The following is a 25951-nucleotide window of genomic DNA, read 5'->3' as shown; positions in this document are numbered from 1 at the left end:
TTGTCTACTTCTGTACCCACAGAACAAACTACATTCTAATTTAGCCGGCGGACATTACTGGTCTACTTCTGTACCCAGAGTATACTACGATATGATTTAGCCTTCGGACATTATACTGGTCTACTTCTGTACCCACAGAACAAACTACATTCTAATTTAGCCTTCGGACATTATACTTGTCTACTTCTGTACCCACAGAACAAACTACATTCTAATTTAGCCTTCGGACATTATACTTGTCTACTTCTGTACCCACAGAACAAACTACATTCTAATTTAGCCTTCGGACATTATACTTGTCTACTTCTGTACCCACAGAACAAACTACATTCTAATTTAGCCTTCGGACATTATACTTGTCTACTTCTGTACCCACAGAACAAACTACATTCTAATTTAGCCGGCGGACATTACTGGTCTACTTCTGTACCCAGAGTATACTACGATATGATTTAGGCTTCGGACATTATACTGGTCTACTTCTGTACCCACAGAACAAACTACATTCTAATTTAGCCTTCGGACATTATACTTGTCTACTTCTGTACCCACAGAACAAACTACATTCTAATTTAGCCTTCGGACATTATACTTGTCTACTTCTGTACCCACAGAACAAACTACATTCTAATTTAGCCTTCGGACATTATACTTGTCTACTTCTATACCCACGGTACAATATGACGCTATAATAGCGTCGAACAATGATGGTCTACTTCTATGCCTACGGTACAATATTACGCTGTAATACATTTCCGGTCTACTTCTGTACCCAGAGTACAAAACTACATTCTAATTTAGCCGGCGAACATTACGGGTCTACTTCTGTACCCACAGAACAAACTACATTCTAATTTAGCCGGCGAACATTACGGGTCTACTTCTGTACCCACAGAACAAACTACATTCTAATTTAGCCGGCGGACATTACTGGTCTACTTCTGTACCCAGAGTATACTACGATATGATTTAGCCTTCGGACATTATACTGGTCTACTTCTGTACCCAGAGTACAAACTACATTCTAATTTAGCCGGCAGACATATGGTCTACTTCTGTACCCACAGCTCAGGCGAGCAATAATGTAGCCTTGAAGTACGGCAAGGCGATTGATATAGCTCACAATGAGCATTACCAAGTGAGTTACACTTGATATCGTGGGTCAGCGGAAATGGCACTGACGATGTCGGCAAGGTAATCACGCAGTGACCTTGTACGACGCCGCATCCACTCATCAATATACGACGCAATGAACGTTCTCTTGCAACCGTTCATTCGATTAAATTTACGTTTACAGTCACGCCATAAACTCTCAATATTATTGGTATGCACCCCTTGGGGAGTGATAAACCTGCGAAAGTGACATACTGTTCGATGTCTGTATCCCAGCCCAGTTATACGGTTATACGCCGCCCACTCATCAGACCAGATTTCTGTCCCCGGAGCAATATACCTCAGGATAAGAGGGAGCAGGGTGGAGGCGTTACGGCGGTCAACAAACCGCATGAAACATTGCCTGCAAGCAAGTATAGATGATTAAAGTTTGTACGACCTCATTTGTTATATTCAAATTCTATGTACAAACCCAGTTGTTAGGTCCACACCACCGAAGATCCATTGCTGTTTTACTTTACCCTTCAAAAAAGGACCCCAATCGGATATTAGACCATCGCCGGCATGCCCGCACCTGCAAAGGACAAAACATGCTCCAAAATTATTTTCTAATAATGTTGGTATTAGGAGTATATTATTTCATACCGGACAACGCCAAGCTACTTTATCCAAGCACTTCCTCTTTTTTTCCACCATAGCCACATTACAATGAGAGCACAACCGATTGCTGGAAAGCAATCCGTGCTCCCTGAAAAAAGCAATCGCTGCAGCGTCGCTCAACAGAGCACCCATCTCCACGAGATGAGGTAAAGTAACTCCAACCAAATTAGCCATCGCATCGATAATAATCGCAATGATTACATATCGTCAGCAGCGATCTTATATGCAGAAAAACTTTTATCACCTCTGTGACGCACTCGCCATCTCTATCAATGGTCTGGGTCTGGTCACGATTATGCCGTCACCTTGACAATCCATAGAAGACTGCGATCTGACCAAATATGGAGTTCCAGTAATCCGCCGAGAGTCGCTTGAAGTTTTAATTTGAACCGTGCTGAACCCATAGGTCAACAGTGTGACTTGACTCGAGTCACCTTCCAAAATCGATTGACTTGACTTGAATCGAGTCAAAATGTGCAATGACTCGTGACTCGAAGGTAGTGACTTGATCCCAATACCGGTATAAGTACATTTGCAATGAAATTCAACCTCGGCTATATACGGAAAAAGAATTGAAGGATTCTACGACATGATATCACGAATTCAGCCACAGGGGTCAATAGCTCGGGCTGGGTTTTCTCCACTGAAATTTTCCGAAATAACGGGACGTTGCCATGAATTTTGCAATAGCCCTCGCGCGGAATGTTGATCTGCATTTGTTTTAGTATGTAACAGCGATAATTCATAGACTGATGATTGTGTCTATAATTTAAGAACTAGAGCACTACAAGATAAGCACAAAATATGCAACTTCTCACGAATTTAGCCATATTGCTTTTTGATACGTTACAGAAATCCACCACAGTTTATTCGTATATCAAGTTTTATACCAAAGGGGTCAATTGAATTAGTATTATACTGCCAAGAGATGTTAAATTGAAGTCCGTTTAAAAGTCTCCGTAGCTTCCACATATAACTTGTCCGGATGAACGAGGTGTTGACTACTTTTTGACAGTTTCTGATATCGCGTGCACCATTTTGGCGAACGCCTACTGTGGATCATGAACTCAGTATATTGCGACACCATGCCATTCCATACCATACTATGCCATGCTTTGGACACACAAGTATACTCGCAATTGAAATGCCCTTATAAGGAGTTGTGCTATTCCATCGAGAGAAGCAAGAGGATAGAGTTGAACCGAGCTGAACTTGTAGGTCAGCAGTGGTCGACCGTTTGTACTTCCGACATAGTAATGATTTTGATCGCAGTTCAAATGTCCTTATATGGAGTTGTGCTAATCCGCCGAGAGTCGCTTGAAGAAAAAATTGAACCGAGCTGAACTTTTAGGTCAAAAGTGGTCCAATCGCAGGTCACCAGTAATATTCCTGGCAAAATTATAGCGTATAGTTCAGGGGTAAATTCGGACGTAGTTTATACTCTGGGTACAGAAGTAGACCAGTATAATGTCCGAAGGCTAAATCATATCGTAGTATACTCTGGGTACAGAAGTAGACCAGTATAATGTCCGAAGGCTAAATCATATCGTAGTATACTCTGGGTACAGAAGTAGACCAGTTATGTTCGCCGGCTATATAAGAATGTAGTTTGTACTCTGGGTACAGAAGTAGACCAGTATAATGTCCGCCGGCTAAATTAGAATGTAGTTTGTTCTGTGGGTACAGAAGTAGACCCGTAATGTTCGCCGGCTAAATTAGAATGTAGTTTGTTCTGTGGGTACAGAAGTAGACCCGTATTGTTCGCCGGCTAAATTAGAATGTAGTTTGTTCTGTGGGTACAGAAGTAGACCCGTAATGTTCGCCGGCTAAATTAGAATGTAGTTTGTTCTGTGGGTACAGAAGTAGACCAGTATTGTTCGCCGGCTAAATTAGAATGTAGTTTGTTCTGTGGGTACAGAAGTAGACCCGTAATGTTCGCCGGCTAAATTAGAATGTAGTTTGTTCTGTGGGTACAGAAGTAGACCCGTATTGTTCGCCGGCTAAATTAGAATGTAGTTTGTTCTGTGGGTACAGAAGTAGACCCGTAATGTTCGCCGGCTAAATTAGAATGTAGTTTGTTCTGTGGGTACAGAAGTAGACCAGTATTGTTCGCCGGCTAAATTAGAATGTAGTTTGTTCTGTGGGTACAGAAGTAGACCAGTATTGTTCGCCGGCTAAATTAGAATGTAGTTTGTTCTGTGGGTACAGAAGTAGACCCGTATTGTTCGCCGGCTAAATTAGAATGTAGTTTGTTCTGTGGGTACAGAAGTAGACCCGTAATGTTCGCCGGCTAAATTAGAATGTAGTTTGTTCTGTGGGTACAGAAGTAGACCCGTAATGTTCGCCGGCTAAATTAGAATGTAGTTTGTTCTGTGGGTACAGAAGTAGACCAGTATTGTTCGCCGGCTAAATTAGAATGTAGTTTGTTCTGTGGGTACAGAAGTAGACCCGTAATGTTCGCCGGCTAAATTAGAATGTAGTTTGTTCTGTGGGTACAGAAGTAGACCCGTAATGTTCGCCGGCTAAATTAGAATGTAGTTTGTTCTGTGGGTACAGAAGTAGACCCGTAATGTTCGCCGGCTAAATTAGAATGTAGTTTGTTCTGTGGGTACAGAAGTAGACCCGTAATGTCCGCCGGCTAAATTAGAATGTAGTTTGTTCTGTGGGTACAGAAGTAGACCCGTAATGTCCGCCGGCTAAATTAGAATGTAGTTTGTTCTGTGGGTACAGAAGTAGACCCGTAATGTTCGCCGGCTAAATTAGAATGTAGTTTGTTCTGTGGGTACAGAAGTAGACCCGTAATGTCCGCCGGCTAAATTAGAATGTAGTTTGTTCTGTGGGTACAGAAGTAGACCCGTAATGTTCGCCGGCTAAATTAGAATGTAGTTTGTTCTGTGGGTACAGAAGTAGACCCGTAATGTTCGCCGGCTAAATTAGAATGTAGTTTGTTCTGTGGGTACAGAAGTAGACCCGTAATGTTCGCCGGCTAAATTAGAATGTAGTTTGTTCTGTGGGTACAGAAGTAGACCCGTAATGTTCGCCGGCTAAATTAGAATGTAGTTTGTTCTGTGGGTACAGAAGTAGACCCGTAATGTTCGCCGGCTAAATTAGAATGTAGTTTGTTCTGTGGGTACAGAAGTAGACCCGTAATGTTCGCCGGCTAAATTAGAATGTAGTTTGTTCTGTGGGTACAGAAGTAGACCCGTAATGTCCGCCGGCTAAATTAGAATGTAGTTTGTTCTGTGGGTACAGAAGTAGACCCGTAATGTTCGCCGGCTAAATTAGAATGTAGTTTGTTCTGTGGGTACAGAAGTAGACCCGTAATGTCCGCCGGCTAAATTACAACGTAGTTTATACTCTGGGTATTAAAGTAGAACAGAGATATCACTGGCCTTTTTGCTTGATGTGTCAGGTGTGCGGCGATGATTTTCCAAGTTAAAGTAATGTAATAAAGAATAATTAAAAAATACAACATAGTGTGAGCACAGGACACCGATTCCATACCGGTTTCATACTCGTTTGCCATTGCGGAGCCTGGCAAGATCTCGTACGGTGGTGGAAAAGACCAACAGTTGATTCATTTTTTTATTCAATAAACAACAAATTATACATCCACGTGCGTTCTCGTCCGTATTAGCATTACCACAACAGATACAGGAATAATACGATATTTTGCCGGATACCGAAACGTTGGCGTTGACCTTGTGCAATATCCACTTTACATTGTCTGTAATTAAAAACGTGCATTACGTGACTATTTTCACCATAGGTTGGTTACCTATATCTATATAATATCTCTATAATATTAATATTAAATATATAGGCTAATATCTAGTTTAGTGGGAGCACATGTGATGAAATGGTGAAACACTTTAAATTTGTACATATTCACGGGGAACATTGACATATTCACGGGGAACATTGTTAAGTGGGTGTCATGGGGAACACTTTTCTTTGTGGGTAGGAAAGTAGACCAGACCCAGTATTTTAATGTTTACGTTACTCCGCACAACATTGGATGTCATCATGACATGCGTTTTTCTTTGATACGATCACAGATATTTTGGGCTGTCACGGGCACGAGGCAAATTAAATAATCATGATGTCATTCATCAAAGCCGATAATCAGTTTTATTAATAATTCCACGAGATCAATATTTCACAAGATTGTGATACAACGAAAAGTAAGATCTCGAAATGTCTTGGGTAGTATTTGAAATCAGACACCCACCTGGGACTGGCGATGTGAAGAAGAGGCACTGAATGAAAAATAATATAACATAAAATTGAAGTGGCATATATCGGGATGAGAGGTCGATATGTCAGGTCCGGTAATTTCGACCGCTGACTAATTTCTACAGATGCAACAGCTGTAAACCACGTAACAAAACAACCTCAATCATTCGTCACGTAATATAAGCGATCTAAATCATCTCTATATGTTGCATTACAAACATTCTAATGATTTGATTTAGATAACCGGAATGTTACGATTGTTAGCGAAGCTGCAAAGCAAGTATTCGTATGTCGTCAAATGTATGATCATAGCAATTTACAGCGCTGCTACGCTACTGTATGATTGATGGACTTGACATTTTGGGAAACTCATACGACATTTACAGATTTTATTACATTTTATCGTTCCGAAGTACAGCAAAAACGAAAGTGATGAATAGTAGATGTCCGGTAATATGATAATTTAAAATATCTGATGTGAAAAAAGTGTAATGGGGATGATTTCATGTATATCACTTTTTCCTTTTTCATGACATTGCTATTATATTTATTCAACTACTCATCCGTAACGACATGTCTAAAGGTCGTGGGTGGTTGATAATGGAAACGGGACGCTGACTGAAAAATAACCAGAAAAGCTAAATTTTCACCATATAAATATTATATTGCTTCGTACATGTACGAGAAATGGAAAATCGCGAAGTATCCGAAGTTCTATCGCATTCTGGTTTTAAAACAGATAGAGAAATTTCAATCCTTGGGTTAGCCCGTTCAGGGAAAGAAGATCGTTTATCGGCCATTCGTAATCCAAATGAAAATCATGACAAAAGATGCCACTGCGCTGCACTTGAAATTTCTCGATGTTGGCGAGGTTACAGATGCAGGTAATGATTTCTGCCCATTTTTCTTATATCCCTAAAAACATGATAATGGAAATTAATACCATTATATATTCTAGGTTTTGTGTATTGTTGAATTAAATCATTTTCACAAAATATCGGAATTTGATGGCTGGTGCAAATCCAAAATTTGATAAGATGAAGCAACCCACGTCGTCTGGATATGCTTGGTGTCTTTTTCAAATACACCCCAAGGCAATATGGAGGTTTATAGCCAATTTTATCCATTTTTAAACGTCTACATACACAATTACACTTTACATATGGTATTTCTAATCTCTGTGCACCCAATTTAGCTAATGGCCCTGGCTCCAGTGGTATTGTACAGTCAACTACGAGTGATAATACATTGAAATATTAAAAACCAATGAAGAGGTGTAAGTTTGAAACTTCTTCCGGATAGCCTACTATTATTGAAATTTGCATACCGGTAGTGTAAACACAAGGTTGCAACCAAGTCACAAAGCTCCGAGTCACAAGTCAATCTTACTTTTATAGTTTTGAATTGATTCATATTTAATTCGCCACCGAGTCAAGTTCAAGTCAGCGAGCAGAGGGTCGAGTATGGTATTATGACTTGAGTCCGAGACCAAGTCATTGCATTGACTGCTCAGTTTCGAGTTAAACTCTTGTTAAAACCACTTTTTATAGCTCTGTTTGGTGATATCGAATGGTTCGCATTTAAAATATACTAATTTTACTCACTTTTAACAATTCCAGTACTAGCCTAATAGGCAAAATTCTAACAGTGTGTTTCTTTACTATTCTTTGAAATTACAATACGATGTCGATCTTGGCAGTCTGAGACTTGAGTCAATGATCCGAGTCCAATCGAGTCAATACACAGATTGATACGAGTCGAGTCATTTCCGTATTTTGAGAAAATGACTCGAGTCGAGTCATCAGAAAATCGCGACTCAAGTCGTTTCAACCCTGTGTAAACAGTCGTTGTTGAATGTATATCAGTGGTTCTTAACCGGTGTTCCCTGAGGCCAGAGCCAGTCTGAGGCGTTACCTGGAGATCAAGACACACACACAACTCCGGCATATACTTATGATTTGTGATGAATAGTGACCGTTGTGGTGGTACGTCGTGTGCAATGGCGTACGCGGGAATGGTTGGGTTTTGAAATCGAAACCCCGTCCTCCTGTCTCCCATATTTACCAGTTCATTTACAATTAAGAAATGGGTATCATGCTGTTGTGTTTCGACCAAACGATACAATGACACTTTCCAAGGCGAACCGTACACTACATAGTCACACCTATGTTTTCTTTTAGGGTAAAGATGAAAGAGTTATTCATGCAGAACGATTCCAACGTAGAACAAGATAATGCTGTCCAGCCAGAAACTTCACTGCCCACAAAGATTGAAGAGAGTGATAGCGTGCCCTCACAGCAAGAATCGATTCAGGTTTAGTTATGCATCACCCCGTTTCAGGAATGAAACCAATAGTAATCAGACATACTCATTGGCTATTACGTACTTGTGCTACTTACCAGCTTTCACTCTAGACTTAAGTGCAAAGTAGTCTAGTTAGTTGGCAGTCAAAAAGTACCAATCTTTTGAGTATTTCTAGTTCTAGTTCTGGATGCGGATTTTGAGTGACTAGAAATCATGTGTCGTCGTTTGGCTTGAATCATGATACCGGTGTTCTGTTGTGTGATGTTCTTGCAGCCATTGCTAGTCATCACTACTAACGGTGGGGTAGCCATGGGGGGGGGGGGGGTGGTTTGGGGGTCGAAACACCTTCCATTTTAAACTCGAAACCCCATCTTTTTGAAATGCCAATTCTATGTTCAATATTTCTTAGCTGATTTGCAATTCACTAATTTGAATTGTACGTTATTAGTTTGTTGCGGATTTTTAAAAGTCATTCGTTGTCGTTTTAGTTACGAGGGTCTTCCTGTCGCGGTTAATAATGTTACCGGTATGACATTTGAAAAATTTTCAGGGCCTCGTGGTTTATAAAATAAAACAATTATCTTTCTCATGAAAATAAATCTCATACCTCAAGCTCTATTTTGGTTGTTAAATTAGGTATTCTGCGTCTTTCAATGTTTAACAATTGAATTGTTCCTGAAATTGTTATTCCTTGCACATATTTCCTGGTGCCGTTACCCTGGCCGACTGACATGGATAAGTGGTCTATTCAATGCAGTATACCGCGCTCAATTTCACTTGATCAATCTCCGTATATCTACTTCAGGTTATGGACAAAATCAACTCAGGAAGCACAGGCTTGGTTACGATACCCCAAGATTCGAATATAACCACAAGTAGTGACACAAGTACTAAAGGTAAGTTAGACATATGAAAATATTCTTTAAACCAAATACCGGTCTTGGAGGTTCCCTGGAGGCCGAGACACACACTATGTTTTCGTTCAGTGTGAAAATCTTACAATAATGGTATGTTAATGCACACTGTTCAGTTCATGTTGTGAACCAGTAATCTATAGTAATGTATTGCATGCGCATTGTGGTTGGTTTTTGTTTTTGTGACTCAGTGAAAATGTGGGGTTTCCTGAAGGCTTGCAGATTCGGGTAAGTGTTCCGTAGGTTACCACTGCACTAGACCCAATATATGAGGGTGTATCAAATATCTTGTTTCTGAAATACTTATTTCCGTTCACACCAGAACCCACCGTCAACGGAGAGAAATCATCAAATCTTGACGACGACAATGTCGCGACCACCGATTCAACTCATGTCCCCAGCTCGCAATCGCCAATATTTACAAGCAGAGGGAAACTTTTAACGAAAAATCGAGCTGCCGCCATGATTCAGAAATGCTGGAGGAGACACATAGTAAGCAGAGTCAGACAGCTAGAAAATGGTCAGCTTTTCCTAATTAGATTACAATTAAAATTATAGCTACGCCGTTTTTTTACAAGCTAGTATCTGACTAGAATTATAGCTACACCTTTTTTCCAAATTGGATCATAATTAAAATATCATATACATATTCTTTTCCAAATTAAATTAGAATTACTGAATTTACAAAAACTTGGAAATCGAAACGAGTTCAGTTCACATCAAATCAGAGTTCATCCAAATAAGCACTAGAATGAAAAATGTCTGTGCGACAAGCTTGGTTCTTTTCGCACTAGGCAGTTCTCCTGCAGCATTTTCAGGAAAACGAGACATTAGATTAGAATTCAATCTAATCAATCTAATTTGACAACTAGAATTATCTAGCTTAAGCTCAATGTACTATAGAATTATTTAATTGTCCAAGTCTGATAGTATAGTTCGTCAAAGTAGTCAGAAATACTGACTCAGAATTCATACTCGTGCAGAAGTAGAAGTAACACCACAAATTCATACATTTTTACAAGTAGGCTACAAGTAGCCAGTAGAGGCAGCAGACAGGTTTATTAAAATCTCGTAAAAGTGATGCAAACTTATCCCACAGTTACTTATACTTTTCCAATAAACCGTTCAAGTAGAAGTGGAAGTAGTCTGAAACCGCAACCACTTGAGTAAGTGGCGCTAGTAAAAATAGTACAAGTGCTTCGTTACGGTCCACATCTTAACTTTTATTACACTACGAATCGTGTCCTTGAATCTGAATTGAGTATTAATTCTAGCGAGAGAGAATTATAGTCACGATACTATTTTCCACTGTGGAAGCCTTTAAACCTGGATTGATCGTACCGCAGCATAAGAAACATGTAGTACAAAGCACGTTAGAGGAAATGACATATCTGTGAAGTCGTGATCAACCAGGGTTGTAATGACTCGAGTCAGACTTGAGTCACGATTTTATGATGACTCGACTTGACTCGAGTCATTTTCTTAAAATACAGAAATGACTCGAGTCAATCTGTGTATTGACTCGGCTTGGACTCGAGTCATTGCGCATGACTCGAACCAAGTCATATGACTCGAGTCTCAGACGGCTAACACCGACATTTGATTGTAATTTCGAAGAATAGTAAAGTCACCACACTATTGGGATTACGTCTATTGGTACTGGTACTTGAAACTGCGACCAGAAACTGCTAAAAGTGAGGAAAATTAGTATATTATAAATATTTGAAGAGCTTCTTGCAGGTATAAAACTTCAATATACAATTGAATACTATATTCGGGTTTATTTCAATATGAATATACTATTCAATTGTATATATTATAAATGCGAACCATTCGATATCAACTAACAGAGTTATAGAAAGTGGGTTTATCAAGAATTTAACTGGAAACTAAGCAGTCAACACAATGACTTGGACTCGAACTCGACTCATAATACCATGACTTGGACTCGACCCTCTGTTCGCTGACTTGGACTCGGACTTGACTCGGTGGTGAATTGAGAATGACTCGACTTGACTCGAGTCAAAAATATAAAATGAGATTGACTTGTGACTCGGAGCCTTGGGACTTGGTTAGAACCCTGTGATCAACTCACGACATTGTGGTGCAATGAAACAGGCATGCCCGATAAAATACAGAATAATCTTTATGTGATATAGAACTGGCATTCCAACCGTCATCCAACTAATTAGCTTCGATGTGAGCTAAATTCAAGTGTTTTTCAGGACACACAGGTTTTTCGGTATTATCGAGACTTGATCAACTTCCGTCGTCAAGGAAACCCAGCGTTAATGCTCCGATGCATCAATCCGACGGAAGCCAAACTTTTAGATGCGGCCACCGGGACACATATCAAATTCAGACTTGCCGGCGTAAGTTGATAATAGCTTGTTGTTGCATTGGTGTGTTGTTCATTTTACTCTTCAATATACGCTACAATTGAATAATATATATATTCATATCGTGATAAACCCAAATATTTTTTGTCAGGGGTAATTGTCAGCAACTAGTACAGAATTGAAAAGAACATTGTATATCAACAATAGTATCAACAAATATGACGTCACCGGCATAAAATTTCAGATAATCAAGACGAACTGATAGCTTAAGCTCAATGTACTATTTCAGATGATGCATGAACTCCTGTTGGCACAAACCAAGATGATGTATTTTGGTAAAAGCCGAATGACCCTAAATGACCCGAAATCTGTTGTACCGAAAAATTTTTCGCACAAGCAGCATTATCCATCACATCTTTGCCAATGGCAGAATTCATGGCAGTTGCATGTTTCTATGAATATGATAATATGACTATATTATTCAATTGTGTACTGAAGTTCTGTGCATCCAAGATTAGCATCATTACAAAAATTTTGTGGAATAGATATAAATTCAGAACGTGTTTTGTGGCTCAAAACAGTTGGAAAACACGGCTTTATAAAGCTGCCGATCATCCCAGAAATATTACAACGAACCTTGTAAATTCGGAGCAGTAAACAACGCATCTTGTCTTACTTCAGGAGAAATTTCCCCCGAACATTTACTACAAAATCTACACCCATCGACCGGTCGTGGACATGTGCGCCAACAGTCCGAAAGATTACACAAAAGCAGACGCCAAGCAAGCTAATTTTAAACAGCTCCATACCAAGTACGCATTTATTTCACTCTAATCTTATGTCGTTTCTGAATAGGGCATGGCAAAATCAAGGGCCAGTGTCGCCCGATTCTGAATCGAGTATCACTAATTTTGAGGTCACAACAGTGTGAATAATGTGGAAAGTTGTACCTTTTATGTGACTACAAAGAATAGAATGACACTTCTACATCACATTCAAGATCATTCGGCATTTTTTGACCCCACCTATTTCATTGCAATTTGTGACAATACTGTGGGCCAATTAAGAGTTCACAGATATTTCATTTCCAGTAGCATGCGTTACGCATGGCGCGCATGATGCGTATCTTTATACTTCCAATTCATGTTTCGTGTGATGCGATACCACCAAACGAGGTTTACAGTTGTCCACAGTGGAATATAGCATCTAAATTATAGTTCATGTTGATAGATTAAATCTTAGCGGCAAGGAGTGTATCATTTCACTTGAAAAAATCATATCGCGACTCGACTCGAATCATTAGAATTAATACTCGATTCAGATTCGAGTGCTTGAACCATTGTGCTCGGCACTAGGTATATGAATAGAGAAATCTACAGTTTGAAACTCCTTACGTGAGTACTTTCATACCTTCATTTCTATTTGCGTCTACAGGAATTTTGACATGTCATCAAAATTGCTACTTCCACTTGTAATTGAGTAGATATTTAACGCGTTACTTGTGATTCTACCTGAGTACCAACGCTAAATACTTTGACCACCTCTGTCCATTAATGGAATGTAGGATTGTATCACAAAATCTTGCATCGAACGTTTCCAGAAATCAACCCCTTCCCGATACGGACGTGAAAGATGGTTGGTACAGGAGATTTGAAAATAACGGCTGGAGACTCGTCTCTGATAGACTCATCCACGCCGCCATGGTGAGCTTCAAACTTGTGCTCTATTTCTCAATGTGACTGGTGCACACTTGTCATGCTGTATGGAATGACTCGGTACTCGGATAGTAGTCAATTTTTGAGTCATCAAATATTTGAAATGCATCCCGATCTTCTCAGCCACACTAAGGGTGGAGATCATAAAGTTGACTGATTTGGGAGAATGCTAAACTTCTAATTAAAATCAGTTTGATTGTCATAGTCTTCATCGGAACTATTTCTGCGTATGAATTTTACGCCGTGTACAGTTTGTCCAGATGCTAAATCACGAGACTAAAATGTAACTTGTTCAACTTTATGCGCATCAAGATAATCCACTCTTTAATCAGTCCAACTTTATGATCTCTGCCCTAACATCAAGTGACTACGCCATCAATACTAATCTTTAATTTGCAGGGTTCCATTTCCATTTTTTGTTCGATATTGTTAGTTACATCAGCGTTAGCAACAACACAGACAAATTCGTGTCGGCAGAGAGAGAGAGAGAGAATCCTTATTCGTATACATTACATATCAACATAACACTACACAAATGTAACAGTGAAATGTGACATGCAAGGTAGACGGGAGGCTCGATATGACATAGTCTTCAGAGCCGAGCCACCCGGGACAGGAGCAATTTTCACAGTCGATAACAGGCCTGCAGCAGCAACTTACTAGCTTTGACTGGCAATATGATATGATTACAAACGCGCGGAAATATGTATTTGCTGGTACACGTTCAATCAAACGGCACCAGACTTGTACAAACTATCCATTTAGTTTGTTGGCGGTCAACTAACTGTTTTTTTTTGAGAAGTTGTTATTTCAGTTGTAGTTGCGAATTTTAAAAAGTGAATAGTTCTAGATCTAATTGAAGATTTTTAAAATTGAATAGTTCTAGTTTTAATTGCGAGTTTTGAAAATTGAGTAGTTCTAGTTCTAATTCTATTTGCAAATTTTAAAAAGTGAATAGTTCGAGTTCTAGTTGCGAGTTTAAAAAAATGAGTAGTTCTAGTTGCGGATTTTGAAAACTGAGTAGTTTTAGTTCTAGTTGCAGATTTTGAAAATTGATAGTTCTAATGGGAACGTTGTAGAATGAGACGTCGTAATACAAAGCTGTGTATCTGATTTGAATTGTTGCGTGCAGGACCCGACCACGTGGGAAACCTCGCAGAAAAAAGTGGAATTCCATCACGACAAGCTCGTCCGACAAGCCGACCTCGACAAGCGCAGGAGGGAGAAGAAAATCGCTTGGATGCACAAGATGTACAAGAAGGGAATGCTGCAGGTGAAAGTGAAGGACCCGGAAACGAGCGATTTGGTGAAAAAAGCCGCCGACGGATTGATCAACACGGTGGACTCGCAAGGGCCGGAAGGCGTCATGGATTGGGAGGTGAGCAATGTAACAATGGTTTGAATAATAAAGGTGATCAGTGGCAAAATACTTGTACTATTTTGGAGACAGTGTTGTCAGTAGGGCTGAGCACCTTAATTTGAGTGCTCACATCTGAGTCTAGTATTCATTCTAATGATTGGAATTGAGTTGTCAGTAATGATTTTTCGAATACTGAAATTACGCGCTCCTTACCACTAAGCAGGGTTGTAACTAGAAGCATAATACATGATTCAGAATCGAATCACCCAGGTACTCGAATTTGCCCAGCCCTAGTTGTAACCAAGTCGCAAGGTTTCGAGTCACAAGTCAATCGCACTTTTGTAGTTTTGACTCGAGTCAAGTCGAGTCATTTTCAATTCACCACCGAGTCTAAGTCACGGAGTAGAGTGTCAAGTCCGAGTCATAGTGTTTTGACTCGAGTCCAAGTCATTGTGTTGACTGTTCAGTTCCGAATTAATGTCAAGTTAAACCCACTTTCTGCAACTATGCACGGTGATGTCGAAGGTTTCGCATTCATAATATGCTAATTTCCCGTACTTTTAACAGTTTCTGGTAGTATTTTCGAGTACCGGTACTGTTAGACGAAATGATGATAGAGTGATAATAATATTCTTCGAAATTACAATGAAATGCCTGTCTTGGTAGACCCAGTCTCGAGTCATATGACTTGGTCCAAGTCAAGCGCTATGACTCGAGTACAAGTCGAGTCAATAGACAAATTGACTCGAGTCGAGTCATTTCACGTTTTTAAGAAAATGACTCGAGTCAAGTCGAGTCACCAAAAAGTCGCGAATCAAGTCTGACTCGAGTCATTACAACCCTGCCACTAAGAGTTAATTTGTCAATGAGAATTACAGTTGCGATACTAATTTCCACCGTGATTGGTTGTGTCGTAACATACGAACATGTAGTAGGCCTACAGCACAAATCTGTGGAGTCTTGAGCAACCCGCAGGATTGTCACCAAGTGCAATGAAATAGGTATGGTCGAAAAAATACAAAATGATCCTGAATGTGATATAGAACTGGCATTCTATTTTTTGTGGTCGCATGACAGGTACCTATTTGAACTTGCCACATCATTCACACAGGTGCACGATTTTCCCCGGCACCAGTGAGGTCAAAATAATGTGTGATGCAAACACGAGGGTCACAAGTGAGTGCCGCAAAATCGAGCTCCTTGGTGATTAGATATCACGTCTAGTATTTGGCCTGTAGTGCCACCTATTATGACGTTCTTGTATCTCGTCATTGCGTCGCATTGTACATCGTCTGTCTTGAGCTGGTGAAAATAATAGAACCACCGATTTCGACACATTCAGAATTTGGATTCCCTAATTTTTGTTACATGTCGACTTGTTTACTACATTTGCTCGCGGCACCCTCTGAGTAGTCCGATTGGCACAACGGCTGATAACCACTGGCCTACAGCTTCAATATTTCAAAAAAAGTCCTTTCACTGCAAATAATTACTATGTAGAAGCAGTCTAAAATCAAAGGGACTCAACCACCATGTTTGACTTGTCGTAAGATTTGAAATGAATTACAGTTTTGTACAAACCTATCATATCCTGACGTGACCAATATGTCCAATTAAGCACTGGAAACCTTGGAGAATATTTGAAATATCGGCCAAATTAGAATACAGTAATCATAAGAATGGTGTGAAATCGCCATCAAGGTAGCCGCTGAATATATTTCGAAAATCGCGCCTGTCTGCAGTGTCCATTAGTAATTTTGCATACGTTGCGAAGGTGCATTTTGCTAGCGGCCACATCCCATTAAATGCCAAGAGTATGCGACACCTCAAGTATTTTTAAGACTTTCATTATCTGCTTCCACTGGAAATAGTTTTGGCATGTCTTGGAAAACGCTTCTTCTGCTTGTAATTGAGTAGAAGTTTGCGGTGTTACTTTGACCAATTGTATTCATTGAAACTACTTACTAGAGTACTGCCTTGACCTCCGATTTTCCACATTCGCTTGGATTAATTTTGACATGTCTTCGAAACTGCTACTTCTACTTGTAGGCCCACGTGAGTATAAATTTACGGTATTACTTGTACTTTTACCCGAGTACAAGTGCTGACCAGCTATGCCTATGATGCAGTGAGCGTTAAATTCTATACATGAATGCATTTTTTTCATTTGTTTTAGGTCGATGAGTTGCTACAATGGACGACCGCCTTGAATTTCGACGATTATTTGGAAGGATGGAAAGAAACTGCCACCAGCAACATGTCGGAATTTGAAGTCGAGGAAATGATTTCGGAAAAAGTGTCCAAGACGACTTCGAAACACGACGTTAACTTTGTGTCGTACTCGATATATAATGAGAACAAAGACCAAACGCCCAATTATACACCGATACAAGTTCCGCAATCTTAACAGCTTGCGTTTCTCATATGCACTTAAAATGTATGCGACATTTTCGTGATACTGTGTGAAGCCTGTTCAGAGCTCGGTCTAGTTTATTCATAAGGAAGGCAGGTTACGAAGTTTAGCTCACAAATAGTAGTGACCACTGGCGGTCGCTGACCAGGAACATTTGATCATCATTTTATTAAATTTTCCATCAAATCCAATACACCGCAAGATTGCGATATAGCGAAAAGATAGGAGCCGGGTACCGAAACGACTTTTAATCAGACACCCACCTTGACCTACAGCATGTAAATACGAGGCATGCACAGTTGCACACGGAATTTAAGAAAGGACAACATGAACGGAAGCAACAAAAAGGAATGCTACATGCGTCGGTAGGCAAGGTCGATATGTCAGATTGTGGTCCGTTAATCTTGAGGATCGACTAGTATTGATTCAGTAAAAATTGGATCAGAATTCTTCTGTCCTGAGTAGCGGTGCGCAGCACAATTCGAGTACTCGAATCTGAATCAACGAACATTATTATAGTTATGATACCATTTCCACATATATCTATGTATAGCCTACCTATCTATAAAATATCATGACGACGGACTCGATCAGCACAGTGCTCTGACTCCATCCACGACCATAGTCCCACGCAGCGAAATCTCCGCAATACTCGAGCGCTCCAGCAAAACTCGTGCTCCCGATGCAGGGATGTTCAACGTTCGCGTAGCCCGACTTGATCTTCACTCCAGGACAAAAGGCAAACGCTCCAAATTCGTGGTTGATAACGCGAAACTAAGAAAGACACATTTACAACCGAGGGACAAAAACATTCGGAAGCTGTATCCTGACATTGATTGATATCTACGTTGTGCATAGTGTGAAGGCAATGACTTGAAATCACGAGATCTATTGAGCTGGCGATGTTATATCGGTCGGCATTGTACAATAATCAAACAAATTAAGTACAGCCGGATATAAAATACCACAGTAGCAAGATATTCTGGAAAGGTACTTCGTACGAGTCGTATCGATATATCGGTGTGTTGATGTATTTGCTTTACAAAAAACGTATAACGCATAACTCAATTCATGGATGTGATTCATGATTGGCACACTGATCAATTAACATAAAGGTATTACGATAAGTTTTCGTTTTGTCATGTTACTGGACTGGCGCGATTTAAAACATATAGTTAGCAGTGTTAGCACCCTGAAACTACTATACCTGTACGAAACCAGGAAGCACCTCCCCCCGGACGTTAGCTTCGTAGTATCTCAACAATTCCTCGTTACTTCCGCGGTCCCATGTTATAGGGATGGCGGGACCGTTGTCTGAAGTTTGGCGATATTGCTTCGCCCTCAGATTGTAATGGACAGAGAACAGAGACGCCAGATTCCCACCGTACGTGCTTAGAAATCCGTTGTTCGTGTGGTATTTCAGCAATGCGCTGAATGCAGAAGAAAACTCACACTTTGGTGCAGGAAACATGGTAACTTTGCTTTTTTAGAATGCTCTAGTACCGGTCAATCAATAACTTGCGCGCAGTTGCTGTTGATGATTTCTAGCAATTCCAGACCAGTTCTGCCCAACTTCTCGCTACGAAGTTTCTAATAGCATTAAAAGCCATCAAGTAGGCCTGTCTCATCAAGAATACAACTCCTTCCCTCGTTTCGCTGTCAATTTGGACATTAAAGCTCATTTCGGCCAATTAAGTTGTGTAGTTTTGTACAAGAACTTCTAGTGTTTGGATCGCCAGGTCTTAATATCAACTTTCGAATCAGACTTTTGATGGCGTACATGGTGCGTGAACATCAATTCACTGTGACAGCTGCGGTAAAAATATAATTATAAAATCTACGATTAGTGGTGCGTGATAGTTAGGATTGCGTCTAAAACATATTTTTCAAAACACATTTTAAATAGTGTTCTTTAAAAAATGCATTTTTGAAAAATACAAAATTATTTTATTTTTAAACGTCTTATAGGCCTACTTATGTCATAATTGTGTAGAACTGTAGATACTCTCGAAAAAAACATATGTAATAGGCTTAAATCCAAGTACGCGTAGTGAAATCATGAACAGGACTGGAAAACTCTCCGTAGCGACCGTTAAATATGACATATCACTCGGTTGCGAAGGTTCTCCATTAGTCAGAATACGTGTAAAAGTCATAAATTGTTATAAAACGTTAGAAATCATCACTCGGACATGAAAATCGATCAAAGTCACGCATTCAACGCTCGTCGCTTTGTTCTGTCATATTGATGGTGGGTCATTACTAGGGCTGGGCACAATGATTCGATTACTCGAATCTGAATCGAGTATTAATTTCAATGATTCGAGTCACTGGTAAAAGACGATTTTTTCGGGTAGACTGAAATTATACGCTTCTCGCTAATGAAAGTTAATTTATCAACGAGAATTATAGTTTCGATACTAATTTTCACTGTTGAAGCCTTGAAACCTTCATTGGCGTTATGGTAGCATACGAAACATAGAGTACAACGCTATACGAAGATTGCTGGACGTTAGCGCATTTCTGAAGTCATGATAAACCCACAACAATTTCACCAAGTGGTATGAAATCGGTATGGTCTAGAAAACACCAAAGTATCATTTAGGAGATGGATAACAGGCATTATATTCTTTGTGGTGGCATAAAAGATACATATTTGCACTTTTACGTATTGTAATATGTTATGACGTCATAATGAGTGATACTCGATTACTCGACTCGACTCGAAGCATATTACGTGATTCAGAATCGAATCACTCAGGTACTCGATTTTGCCCAGCCCTAATCATTACTAGGGCTGGGCACAATGATTCGAGTACTCGAATCTGAATCGAGTATTAATTTTAATGATTCGAGTCGAGTAGTAAAAGACGATTTTTTCGAGTACTAAATTATACGCTTCTCGCCACTGAAAGTTAATTTATCAATGAGAATTATAGTTTTGATGCTAATTTTCACTGTTGAAGCGTTGAAACCTTGATTAGCCGTATCGTAGCATGAGAAACATCTAGTACAAAGCTACGAAGGCTACTGGACGTAGCACATTTCCGAAATCATGATTATCCAACAACATTGTCATCAAGTGGAATGAATTCGGTATGGTCGAAAAATACCAGAGTATCATTTATGAGAAGGATAACAGGCATTATATTCTTTGTGGTGGCATAAAAGATTCATATTTGCACTTTTACGTATTGTAATATGTTATGACGTCATAATGAGTGATACTCGATTACTCGACTCGACTCGAAGCATATTACGTGATTCAGAATCGAATCACTCAGGTACTCGATTTTGACCAGCCCTAATCATTACCTACACCTCACGTGGGCGTTTTACCCCATTCTACCCCTAATCGAGTGAAAATTCATGCAGTTACTAACGAGTAGCAAGGCTGAATACTTTACCACATGTTGGGGTACATGCCTGCTTTCAAAATCATTCATCGGGGTGTCGTTTGGCACTTGCCAGACCATGATGTCAGATGCGTTCATTGCGTAATAGCCTGAATTTTTGAAATCATCGCTACTCGCGGACGATGCCTGACCATGCGTCGCTCTGTTCTCCCAGAAGCCGTCGCCGTGCAGGCGTGTTGTGCTGTAACCTTGTTCGGATGACCATCTGTCGCCTGCCGTGCATCTTCCTTTCATGTTATTTTCGTGAACGGACGCGACTAGACTCCAGCCTCCGCCTGCAGTGCTCATGTCGCAGTATGTCCTGAATACGTTGCCCTGAATCATCGAAATCGTTCGTTGTTGTTGTTTATTCATCAAAAAAATTGGCGCTTATCGCCGGACGGTCTTTCTCACCGCGGTCATTGAGCATTTAGTACATGAAGAAATGAGGTAACACGAAATAACGAGCAATTGCAAATTGAAGTAATAACAATCAGATGACATATGGCAGATACAGAATAACATAGGCTATATTGATATCCACGTAAGAACATAACAGAATAGAAAAACATAATTCTATTATAGACCACGGTTATAAATTGCGGCTACACGATAACACAAATTCAACGACATACGGGATTATACGAGAATTAGTGAGCATCGTTCGTTGTATGTTGTAACCAGGGCATAGAATGACTACGGTATAGCAGGGCATGTCTACAAGGCTTAGAAGTATGTTAGCCAGACACATAGCCAGACTCACCTCAAGATCCTGCAGGAAGTAGAGGCCGTTCTGTGAATAAGCATCACGACGCTTAATATCTTTGCAGCTAGAACCGGGATGCGTAATTGTGCCCAGACTCGCCGTGTTATCTTCAGTGGAACATAAGGACTCGTACGAGTTCAGTAATCTTTCGCAAACCGTATCGCTTCGCGCTTGGGACGCTATCGAGGAGCACAGATATAACAAAGTCAGTGGTAGAAAACCTAGTATACAACAATCGGGCGATTTTGATATCGGCGGTGTTATTTCTATAGCCTACACTCACAGTTCATCTTCTTGAACAAATTGACTGGTGGCAGCATGGCTCACGGTCTCGCAGTGTTTCCAGGTAGACTATGCATGTAAAACATAAACCCGGGACTTAGACATATATAGTCCGCCGTCTATGCGTTGAAAAAAGGCTGCGTGATCCATTTCCAGTATCGAAATTACGTTGTTTTATCAGGCACATGAACACTAATGTGTTTACCGGGCTGGTGTGAAGCACGATTCGGGGAATACCTTGACGTTTTGAGCATCACGAAACACGGGATCCTATTAATCTTTAGCGATTAGCTCTTAGAAAAACAAGATAATTGCAACAAAACACAATCTGTGACAAACATATCACAAGTTTATTTGATGGGTGAATTGCGGCATTGCGACCATCGGGCTATAACTTCAAGAGGTTTCAGAATCCTAAAGAATGCTACGCAATAACGCAGAAACAGTTAGAAAGCATAATTTACGTCAATATCATATTTATTTTCATTTTGATACAAATTTTGTAAACCTATAAACCTTGTAGGTGGTTATTTTTAAAATCGGAAAACGTAACCTAGTTAACACGACGAAAAATGACACTACAAGTATAGCTGCAATCATCATATATATATATATATTTAAGACAAGTGCACTATCAAAATTGCGATGAAAACTTATCGCTAAACTACTTTTCACTTTTTCAACAGTTTCGAAAACAAATGTGTATCCGTGTATTATCTATACATGCTATTAAGGTATTCAAATGAAAATCAGGAGCACGATACAACATTTTGGAATCAGTTGACTGGTCCGACCCGCGAGCGATTTGAACGCTTAAGTCTGGCCCGCGACGCAATTTGATCTAGAGTCAGAGGTGGTCAAAGTAGTCAAGAAAGCTACTCAAGTAAAAGTAGAAGTAGCGACGAAAAATCTACTAGAGTACAAGTAAAAGTACTTCTACCATAAGCAAACTAAAACTACTTGAAGTAGAAGTAGAATTGACTGACTTTAAAAGTACTCAAGTTTCAAGTAAGTAGGCTAGTTGTGAAAACGATCCTAATTCATTGACGTGGATTGTAAGCAGGGCTTTGGAGCCGGAGCCGGAGCCCGGAACCGGAGCCCCGGAGCCGTGCATTTTCACCGGAGCTGGAGCCGGAGCCGGATCTCTACATAAAATTCAACCGGAGCCGGAGCTGGAGCTGGAGCCCGTTATTTGAGGAGTAGCTACGGCTCCGACCTATTTCATAAGATGCTATTATATGCAACAACCACATCTGCTGATTTATCATAATTGAACCTGAATTTTATTGCTGTGCACAGCAATGGCATAGAGTAAAGTGCGTTCAAATGCAACTATGATGCTGTCGACAATTGACAAGTATACATTATGACGTCACAAGCCGGCACGGCGGCACCTATATATGTCTTCGTTGCTACATCGGATGTTACTGACGGCTGACAGACTACTATAGATAACTAACCTATGAATAGATTAGTAATCTATATAGACCAGGAATGGCCAACCTTTTCGGCTGAAGGGGCACATGAAATTGACGAACGAGTGCGCGGTCCACTAGTCGCGCCAAGCGGGTAAAATTTTCAAAGTTTCTAAATAAACTAGGTCAATAATATTATTACTTGAGTATATTGCGGGTCTATTGTATACCGCCCGCTAGGCTCAATTTGCAAGGACACGACTATTCGGCGTCTGGCCACATCGATATCGAAGGTCTCCGATAATATGCGACTATCATTTTGTGCCTACATTTCACTGTCGACGATCTTCATGCGAGCGCAAACGCGAAAAGACTTTCTCCTGTAATTGCGAATACAGTTAGACTCAATCGGGAAAATTAGGCGTTTATTTCATTTTTATTAGGGGGCACGCTACCAAGCAAGATATCGTGTGACAATTAAACACGCGAAGCGTGAAGAAAAATATCGCTACTATTTTGGTTTATTGTAATGTACGACGATTTACTGAAAATGTGACTGGACCCTGGATCTGCCAATGCGTCGGAACTGATATTTTAGTCATCAACATCCCAAGTGTCGCAGCCAGAATTGTAATTTTTGGCTGGCGTTGCATTGCAAGTTCACAATCTGAGCAATTCATTTTCGATAATATAATAGGAAATTACCTCGCGGGCCACGCAAAACCCTCTCGCGGGCCACATTTGTGCCGCGGGTTGGCCACCCCTGATATAGACAGACCCATTCGATAATTTCAGAGCCGGAGCTGGACCCGGAGCAGTGGTAATAATGCGGCTCCGGGGCTGGAGCCGGAGCTAATGTATGATAGAAGAAAGCTCCGGAGCTGGAGCTGGAGCAGTTTAAATTTACGGCTGCTCCAAAGCCCTGATTGTAAGAGGTGCAAATTGAGCTATGCGAAAAGGTGACGAGCTTGATTCATATTGATGCATATCAGCAGGTATCCAATTTTCTATATCATGAGGATAAGCATTCGTCCACATCATGGGATGAAAATGATAGTATTGATATGGAAATGCGATACTAATCCTCTGTTTACTCAAACAGCACGTTTTAGAAAATATCATGGTATTGCGCCCTCCCCCATACTATATAAGGCCTGTAGTTTAGTCGAAGAGCAATACGGAGATGGTGTGTTGGATACGGTGTAAACACATTGTGCGATTAGTAATCGTTAATAAAAAATATGGTGGACCGTAAAAATGCTATATTGTGTCGCCAGAAGGAACATCTCTACACGCTGGTAATCTTCCATTAGTGTTGTTTTGTCACTCGGCTGTTTTACTAGAGATAACTAACCTCCGTAGATTAGTTATCTATAGTTTTACAGCTGATTTTGCGTGTGCTGACTGCTGTACCGTAACCGTGCACTGATTACTAAGGATGGTGTGAACCACAGGAACGTTCAGGTTCATGTGAACGCGAACCTTTTTGAAAGGTTCTGTGTGAACGCGAACGTGAACCTCATGACGTTACGTGACGTCGTATTGCTAATTCCAATCCTATCTTTCAGTGAAGTGATAGCCTATATCAATGTACACGTGTACACTGTACACGATACCTAGCGACGACTCGGGCCACATAATGCCACAATGCTGAGGTCCATATTGGCATTTTAAACGTCGGGAAATGTATCAACTGAGGCAATCAAAGGATATAATAATCCTATAAAATCAATATATTCCGTCGCTTAGTCAACAATTTCGACGACGACTTACCGGGGAATAAAAGCTTACGCCTTAACGGTCTAGCCCAGACTGGACAATGTATTCGGCGTCTGAGTATTGCTACATTGATATAGGCAGAGTGTAAAACGGGTTTCTTTGCTTGCTACCGATTTTACTCCATTAACAAGTTATACAGCAGTAGCCAACACCTCAATCGTAGGGATTTGGTTTTAATGATACAGAGAACCTATGAAGTCAATTGACCCCGAACACCTGCTAGATTTTTTTTACATCAGAAAACGGTATCAATCTCGTTGATTGTTCGAGTAGCCTAAGCATAATTGCTGACTATGCATTTCGCTCGTGATGTTGTGTGATTGCGGGTCAAGCTCACAGCAGAGAGTCACAAACGGTAATTAAGCTGGATATTTCGAGCAAACTTTTGTAACAAAGCAAGTAAAACTTTTGAGATTGTCAAGGTGCATGCTTGTTTACTGTAGATTTTTATACTGCCAGCGCCATGAATAGAGTAGCCCGCAGTAGAAATGCAATAAATTTGAACGCAAGATGTCATAATGAAGTGAAAATTGTAATATATGAAAAAGGTTCAGAACGTGTTGTGAATCTGAACCTCTAAATTTCCGAGGTTCACACACAGAACGCGAACGTGAACCTCATGTTCACACCATCCCTACTGATTACTGCCGTTCGCGACTCTGTGTACTTGTCATTATTATGTCACAACGACAAAATTCTTTATGTATTTCGAACTTGGTTAACCTCATTTACTGGCGTTCACTGCTGAAGAGAGCAAGTCGAAAAGCTTCCAGTGGAAAAAATTTGGCAATATGAACGTATTGTTTGCTGCAAGCTTTATTTCTGGAAATTGAAGGCATTACTACACTTGCTTTTATACTTCAACATGTATGTTATCCAGACAAAAAAACTGATATTAATTAGAAATCAAAATATATGGTACTGGGAATTGCAAGTGAAATCTAAATCTAAAAACGGAACATGTAGTTACTGTCTTTAGTCCAGAAAGTTTCGAAGGTTGGTATGCTGAAACAGCTCTAAAACTAAAGAAAAGTCAGAGTCCACTTTTCCAGATTAGGACACGCCATTGACAGCTAGATTACGATATGAAAGTAAATGCTAGATTGCGAGACATCAGTTTCAAACATTATGATAAACCACATGTACTGTGATGAAATATTTGATATGGCGAAGGGTGACAATGCGGTGTGAACGGAACCACGCCCACCCGCTACCTAAATTACATTTAACGATATTTTCGTGAAATCATACTGGATACAC

At 40.2% G+C, this 25951-nt stretch overlaps 2 protein-coding genes across 2 annotated transcripts; one reads left to right on the top strand and one right to left on the bottom strand.

Annotated features, from left to right (window-relative positions):
• Positions 1–6581: 6581 nt before the first annotated feature.
• Positions 6582–17097, top strand: LOC145449569 (protein MFI-like). The gene is made up of 9 exons (XM_080327963.1): positions 6582–6893; positions 8190–8322; positions 9119–9209; positions 9550–9719; positions 11453–11599; positions 12248–12378; positions 13167–13269; positions 14414–14659; positions 16818–17097. The coding sequence occupies exons 1-9, from the start codon at positions 6697–6699 to the stop codon at positions 17046–17048; spliced, it is 1449 nt and encodes a 482-aa protein (XP_080184089.1). The 5' UTR covers positions 6582–6696; the 3' UTR covers positions 17049–17097.
• A 110-nt stretch (positions 17098–17207) lies between these two features.
• On the bottom strand, positions 17208–21647 carry LOC145449573 (intelectin-like). The gene is made up of 6 exons (XM_080327966.1): positions 21499–21647; positions 21213–21436; positions 20481–20785; positions 18262–18484; positions 17613–17828; positions 17208–17549 (listed from the first exon to the last, which is right to left on the bottom strand). The coding sequence occupies exons 1-5, from the start codon at positions 21533–21535 to the stop codon at positions 17613–17615; spliced, it is 1005 nt and encodes a 334-aa protein (XP_080184092.1). The 5' UTR covers positions 21536–21647; the 3' UTR covers positions 17208–17549.
• Between the last annotated feature and the right edge of the window lie 4304 nt (positions 21648–25951).

This window comes from Botryllus schlosseri, chromosome 11 (genome assembly GCF_051294905.1).
Source record: "Botryllus schlosseri isolate E-star chromosome 11, Bs_hap1, whole genome shotgun sequence".
Classification (NCBI taxonomy): domain Eukaryota; kingdom Metazoa; phylum Chordata; class Ascidiacea; order Stolidobranchia; family Styelidae; genus Botryllus; species Botryllus schlosseri.
The sequence above is the reverse complement of the archived record's forward strand: the minus strand, read 5'-3'. Positions and strand labels throughout refer to the sequence as shown.